General features: G+C 48.9%; 1 protein-coding gene across 1 annotated transcript in view; it reads left to right on the top strand.

Moving 5' to 3' along the window:
- Positions 1-628: 628 nt before the first annotated feature.
- Positions 629-7,562, top strand: part of LOC104407721 (GDNF family receptor alpha-4) — a 13,810-nt gene continuing 6,876 nt past the window's right edge. The window contains exons 1-3 of the mRNA XM_010017072.1: positions 629-902; positions 3,782-3,862; positions 7,454-7,558. Coding sequence (XP_010015374.1) covers positions 629-902; positions 3,782-3,862; positions 7,454-7,558 — 460 coding nt within the window. The remainder of the gene's footprint in view (positions 903-3,781; positions 3,863-7,453; positions 7,559-7,562) is intronic.

Raw genomic sequence — 7,562 nt, forward strand, 5'->3', positions numbered from 1 at the left:
CCCCCAGGTTACCTGCTGGATCTGCCCACTTAAAGGTTGCAGAAGCAAGGTCATTGCTTATAGAGTGAATGGTGATGAGAGGGGTGTGAAGTTCTGGTGTCCACAACATAAGATGGACATGGAGCTGTTGGAGCAAGTCCAGAGGAGGCCAGAGGATGATCAGGGGCTGGAGCACCTCCTGTATGGAGACAGGCTGAGAAAGCTGGGGCTGCTCAGCCTGGAGAAGAGAGAGACTCTTCATAAGGGACTGTAGAGATAGGGCAAGGGGTGATGGGTTTAAACTTGAACAAGTGAAGTTCAGGTTAGATATAAGGCAGAAGCTCTTCCCTGGGAGGGTGCTGAGGCGCTGGCACAGGGTGCCCAGAGAAGCTGTGGCTGCCCCATCCCTGGCAGTGTTCAAGGGCAGGTTGGACACAGGGGCTTGGAGCAACCTGCTCTAGTGGAAGGTGTCCCTGCTTGTGGCAGGGGTTGGAACTGGAGGAGCTTAAGTTCCTTTCCACTCCAGACCAGTCTGGGATTCTAAGATGGACATCCCAGCCTGGTCCAACTCATGGGAGACACAATTCATTTGCCACTTGAGGTTGCTCCATCACCCTCACACCACTTCTCTGGTTTTCTTGCAGAAGGCATGGCGGAAGCTGTCAGCTCGAGCAGGGACTGCCTTCAAGCAGGCGAGTCCTGTACCAACGACCCCATCTGCAGTGCCAAATTCAGGACCCTCCGGCAATGCATTGCAGGCAATGGAGCCAACAAGCTGGGCCCCGACGCCAAGAACCAGTGCCGGAGCACCGTGACGGCCCTGCTCTCCAGCCAGCTCTATGGCTGCAAGTGTAAGAGAGGCATGAAAAAGGAGAAGCACTGCTTGAGTGTCTACTGGAGCATCCACCACACATTAATGGAAGGTCAGTCAAGCAGGGTGTTTATTTCTTGATGGTCTTCCTCAAAGGGAATTACTGCTGGGGCTTTCCACAGGCTGCAAAGAAGGTCATCCCTGCAGTATCCCATTCCTTCATATAACTACTGACCCCTGTGGTATAGATAGTTTGGGGAAAGCAATCTCTCCTTCCTTTGTTTTTTTAACCTGGCCTCTTTCTTACACTGTTCCCACTCTACCTTGAGATCTTTTGCTGCAGAAATACATGGATAAGCCAGCCAAGACGATGAAAGCCATGGATATACTACACAAAACATGGGCACTGAGCTAAAAAACAGCATGAGCTTAAAAATATCACTCTCTTGGAGGCTCTCAAATGCACCAGTGTCTTTGGGTTAGTGAAGATTTGGGGCTGGTGACATCAGTTGAAATTTAAATTGTTCTCAGAGCCAGTATTTAGTAAGTTTGGATTTTGACGTTTTTTAAGAGTCATCATAAAAGCACACCTCAGTGGCCATAACTCTTCCCTGTCAGGCTGGTATTTTATGCACCATGAAAATTAAAATGGGGAATAAACCAGAACCTTCCAGCTATGGGCTGAGATATAGATTAATAAAACACTGCTGGCTGAAGGGAACACTGAAGGGGAAGGTGCAGGGTGGTAACACAGGCCAAAAGGCCAAGCAAAACAAGGAGGATGGAGACTACACTGCACAGGCTTTGCCTGAATGGGAACTGCTTGATCAAGTTCCCAGAAAGCTGTTGAGTGCTACAGCTTGGAGGAAGTAGAACATGGGGCTATGAAGTGACTGGGGAAATAAGAAGTCTCAGCACCATCCAGGATCAACTAATTCCCATAATTATATGCCAGGTAGATTTGTTTGTGTTGAAGCAAACTTTTTTACAAGGGATAGGACAAGGGGGAATGGTTTTAGCATAAAAAAGGGTAGATTGAGATGAGCTCTTGGGCAGAAGCTCTTCCCTGTGAGGGTGCTGAGGCTCTGGCACAGGGTGCCCAGAGAAGCTGTGGCTGCCCCATCCCTGGCAGTGTTCAAGGGCAGGTTGGACACAGGGGCTTGGAGCAACCTGCTCTAGTGGAAGGTGTCCCTGCCCGTGGCAGGGGTTGGAGCTGGAGGAGCTTTAAGGTCCCTTCCAACACAAACCACTCTGGGATTCTATGATTCTATGAAGCAAAGCCTGGGGAAGAGGTGTCAATCCAGCCTCTACATTCACCGTAACAGGCTTCACCACAACTTGTTCCCCACTGATCCCTGTGGCCTGAAGCTTTGAACACAACATGGTTGTGCAGGACAGCCATGTCAGGAGGACTTCCAGCTCTGGGAAAAGCAGTGTGAGGATGGCAGGGAAGTGCTGGGAGCAGGCAGGGGCCAGCTGTGGGTCTGCAGTTGCAGAGTGGGAGATGGGTGCTGGATGGCCAGAATGGATGCGCTTCCTGCCCAGCAGCTTGGAACCTCCATCCAGGGAAGGACTGTGAGAGAGGGCTGTTATCAGAGACTGCCAAGACTCTGCCCTGCTTCTCCTCTGCTGTCATGTCCTGAACCCCACATCTTTTCAAGTACTGAGTTCACTTGCAATGCAAATTCACACTCCCAAACCTTTGATTCCCTTACCTTAATTTCCCCAGGGAAATATATTTCATAATAGTCCCATGTTTCAGAGTCCTTACACATGTTTAATTGACTGAGAAAGGAAGCCAATCCACATGCTCCGTGTAGAGCTTTGTCTCTCAGTCATCCATACCCAGGAGGCTGTAAAAAGCTTCCTAGAAGCCCTCTTAGAAAATCAATTGTGGAAGTGTGTGTTCAGGGAATTTGCAAAGCATACTATTTACACAGCTTCTCTTGAGTGCGCCTGTGTTTAGCCACCTTCCCATTTGGAGACACAATAACATGATGACAACCCGATAACAATTCTCTGATAAGGCGCTATATCATCAGGACATAAAACTGCTATGCTGGAACATACAAATGGGCCCCTTTCCAGTCAGTAACGATGCAAGATATTTCAATGAAGGTGTAAAGCTGCCTTGTAAATGCACCTGTAGTAATTGAACAGGGCTCTGTACCCTGGGAGCCATTTCTTCCTGACCGCAGCTGGTGATCAGCATATGCCTGGAGCATGAGGTTTGATAGTCCTTTTATCCCAGCGAGTACATCTGCTGCTGCTGTCCATATCCATCTAAATGTCTAATAAAGGAAAAAATGATACTGAGCTGTTTGCTTCAATAATACTCTGTGGTATCCATCAGGGTGACGGGGCATTACAGACCACTGAGTGCACGAAAGGGAAACACCAATTGTACAATATTAGCTTCCCAGCAACTTAAAATGAAGAGAGGAAGTTTCTGCGGGAGCTCTGGGTCATTAGCTCCATGTCAAGGAAGAAAGGGCTGCTGGCAAGGAGAAGGTGTAATAAATAGGAAGGCCTGTGTCGCCACACACACAAACCTGTCCAGGTGAGGACTGTTGACCCAGGGAGGGACAGATAGGAAATAGCAGGAAGGGTGATGGAAAACCCCATGTATGTAGGGAGCTGGTGGTTCGAAGCCTGCCCATAAGCCTGTGCTAAAGTCTGGTGTCCTCAGTGGCAAGCCCCATAAGGGGACCCAAGACTTGAGCTATAGAGGGCTGCAACCCAACAGTTCCCTGAAAAGCTTTCCAAAGCTCGGATGTACTTTTAAACACCAGTTATATTCTATTCCCTTCTCTAAGGATATGGCCAAGCATCAGTTTCTGTGACTGAGTATCCATTTCCTTATGGCCTTCAGAGCACACATCCCCTCGGACCCATCAAGCAAACCTGCACTGCAGCTGTTGAACCTTGTACATCTCAGACATCCCACAGGAGCCCCAGCTGCCTTCTCACCACCTTCTCTTTTCACCTCAGGCATGAACGTACTGGAGAGTTCCCCTTACGAGCCGTTCATCAGGGGCTTTGACTACGTCCGGCTGGCATCCATCACTGCAGGTAGGTGGTGGGAAGATGCTCTTACACTTACTGGTTCAAACTGGGGGGAGCTGGCTGTGGGATCAAATGCTGCAGACAGGGTGGTCCTTTGTGCTTTCTTGTGGTCTCTTCACAAAGCACTGCATGGTTCAGGTCTAGCAATCAATTTTCCAAGGAGCTGCTTATGATTTTCATCGTTTGGTTTTTCATGTCCATACTGTGAATGGCTGGGACTGAGGGACATGGTAGGAAGACCTTTTCCAATGAACCGCCATGGCCGGGCTGATTCTCCATAGGAGGTGGATGACCTGTGCCATGTAGACACCCTACTGGGGTATCATTAGGTATGAGAAGGTGATTCCACATCAGTCTCAGGATCAAACTCTGCAGGCAAAAGGTCAATAACCCAGCCTATGGGTTGATTCCAGCCACAGCCTTTAACCTCATGCCCTGAGGGCAACCTCAGGACTCAGACCCATGTTCTGTTCTGTGCCATGTAATCCACTTAATAACATGAGCAGAGCTGCCCGACACCTTTTAACCCCCTTGAGGGCACAAACCCCAGCTCAGCAGTTAAAAGGTCAGTGTGGCAGCTCTTAAGCCATCCATCACCACCATCACAGCTGCCACCACAGTCAGCGTTCAACTTTGCTTTTCAACCACAGCCTTAGGAAAGCTTTACCAGTGGTGATTTTTCTTACCAAAACAACCCATCTGGGCTCAGGTGATGTACTCCTCATGTGCCTCTGCTAAATGTACCAGAACATCAGCCCTGGTGCAGCTCCTCTCAAATGAGCACCGGACTCCAGGGTGGCATCCACAGATGGAGTGCACCCAAGTGAGTAAGGAACAGCAGGTCCCTGCAGCCAATGGATGTCTGCAGTCCCCACGATGGAGAGGCACTTGTTAGGTGAAAATGTCCAGGAGCAAATTAACCCATCAGCCCTCAACAATCTGAGCAGCGGGGGGAAAGGGAGTGCTCCCTGACCTTACGTCTTCTTATTGACTCCACTTGACTGATTCAAGCGTGGAAAGCGAAGCATGCACAAAGCTGTTTGCAGGGTCATGGCCTTCTTTGCTAGAGTTGTTCCCCTTTTGCTGAGAGTCCTATAGGGCTCTTCAGAGCACGGCAGAATCTATGGATGGGGATTTTTATGCATGGTTAACACATTGCCAGGTTTTTAAAGCAGACTGAAACCGGTTGGGCAATGAAGTGAATGGGCCCAGAGCAGCAGGGATATGCGCCAAAGGACTCAGCATCCATCTAGGGATGTGAAGTTTCTCAGTTTAACCCTTTTTACCCTTATTTATCCTCATCAACACCTTCAATAACATAATTTATGACCTGTTAACCAGATCATATAGTCAGCACTGTCAAAGATCCCTCTTTTAAACCTCCCAAATACAAAAATTCCCAAGAACTTATTGAAACATAAGACATTCCACGTGCCAAATCAGAGCAGCAGATATCCTGAACTAAATTTTACATAAACAATATATGACAATTGTTAAAACTGTGCAAATGGAATTCTATCTCTCTGCTCTAATTGTAGTGGTGATTTAAAAAAGCACATCCTGTTATTGCGTGGGAAGAGGAGAAAAACCAGTGTGTTCCTTGTGATTCATTAGCTGAGCGGGTAACGAAACCCTTCCAAATAACTATTTCCTACACGTTTGCTGACAGCTCCCCAGTGTAAACTTGTTCTTTCACAATATTCACCTCTGGGCATATTAAAGGGAAGGAGCTATGTGGTGGGAACACACCACGCAAAAGTTTCACCCATCCTAAAGTAACCTCAAAACTTGGGATTTGACTTCCAGCTCACTATAAGCAGCAGGAAGGGAAAAAAAGTGCTCAGATAAGAAGCATCTGATAAAGTCAGTGAAAATGAAGGAGGGCAGCCAGTTCTGAAGTGCTCAGAGAGACTGTCAATGTTTCAACACTTGTCAGCAGGGACTGGCTGGTTTTAACTCCCGGCCAAATACAAGGCTTGACTCTGCACTGGAAATTTGTCTTTCTTGGGGTTTTTCCTCTGTAAAAAGTCCTTCTGTGCTGGGGACAAAGTCCTTCTAGTGTGCTTCAGGTCATGGGCTTCATTCCGAGAGGTGACAAATGGCTTCAAATTCATTTCCTCTCTCATGCCTGGAGGACCTTCATCTTATCTGTCTGATCAGACAGAGCCTAATGTCTCAACCGAGCCCTACCAGGGACTTTGTAGCATTTCCCCCTTTATAAAACAGAGACCAACCCACTTTGAAAGACCCTTTGAAGAACCCCCAAAACCGGTGTTAGACAAATATCTTTCCCTCTTACCTCTTCCTGACGTTTCAGAGGAGGTTGTTGGCATATAAACTTGTGAGAGCCCTATTTGCCTACCGAAGACTGTGTGTTTCTCATCTGTCACTCTGGGTTTTGTGTTATTTTCTTGATTGTTCCCCCTGATGCAAGTTTTCCTCCACCCTCCCTGCATCTTGCTCTCCCACCCGGACTAACCCATAGCTTTCTTTGTCCTCTTGGTGGAGGATATTTCTTTGATGGAAATGCAGAGTGATCTTGTTGAAGCCAGTGATCCATCCAAAGGGAGAGACCCACATGCACTCACATGCAGGCAGCATCAAGGTCCCAGCGGCATCAGGTTGGGTGGTAGCTCTGATTCCCATCCCAAAAGGCACTGTTGCTGTTTAGGACATGGGAATACTCATCAGGAGTGGTCTGGATGGGGAAAACCACTGTTGTGGTGCTTTGAGACCCAGACAGCTCTCACTTAGCTGGGCAGGTCCTGGGGTTAACATAGCGCAGCTGCTGCCAAAGCCAGACTTGACCCTCCAGAGGCCTGAGGAAATTCATTGCACAGCATATGGGTGCAAGTCTAGGGTGAAAGGGTTAGCACTGACCACCCATGTATCACTGCCACTGACTCAGGGTTCTATCTTGAGCAACATTTTGGAGAAAGAAGGTCCATTAGAAAAGATCCCATCACACTGGTGAATCCAGTCATGGCCATAAGTAGATGCACTTTGTGATGACTGCTGTCTTCCCAGGTCTCAAGTTGGTTAATTCATGTTGGTAAAGTGTTATGAGGTGCCCAGGGTACAGCAAAGCTTCATTTTATTAAATTATAGAATCACAGAATGGGTTGGGATGGAAGGGACCTTAAAGTTTATCTAGTTCCACCCCCCTGCCAGGGGCAGGGACACCTTCCACTAGAGCAGGTTGCTCCAAGCCCCTGTGTCCAACCTGCCCTTGAACACTGCCAGGGATGGGGCATGTAAACGTAGGAGCGTGGTGGAGCAGCCTCTGGGGTGTAGGTTTGTTGTGTGGCCATGGCACCTCTTGGGAAAGGCGAAGCGGATTTGGTCCTGCCAGGACACAGAGAGCAAATGTGGACCTGCCCCTGACCACTGGGGGTGGTGGTGTCACCAAGGTGGCCACAGATGGGAGCAGGATGGGGATGAAGAGAACAGGATGGGGATGAAGGGAGCAGGATGGGGATGAAGGGAGCAGGATGGGGATGAAGGGAACAGGATGGGGATGAAGGTATCTGCAGAGGGTTGTGTCTCTGGGTAGAGAGATCAACGCAAAACCCCATCCCCACCTCCCACCAACCCCAGGCGCTGAGAACGAGGTGACCCAGGTGAACCGGTGCCTGGACGCCGCCAAAGCCTGCAACGTGGACGAGATGTGCCAGCGGCTGCGGACCGAGTACGTCTCCTTCTGCAT

Source organism: Nestor notabilis, unplaced genomic scaffold, assembly GCF_000696875.1.
Source record: "Nestor notabilis isolate BGI_N333 unplaced genomic scaffold, ASM69687v1 scaffold8886, whole genome shotgun sequence".
NCBI classification, from domain to species: Eukaryota; Metazoa; Chordata; class Aves; order Psittaciformes; family Psittacidae; genus Nestor; species Nestor notabilis.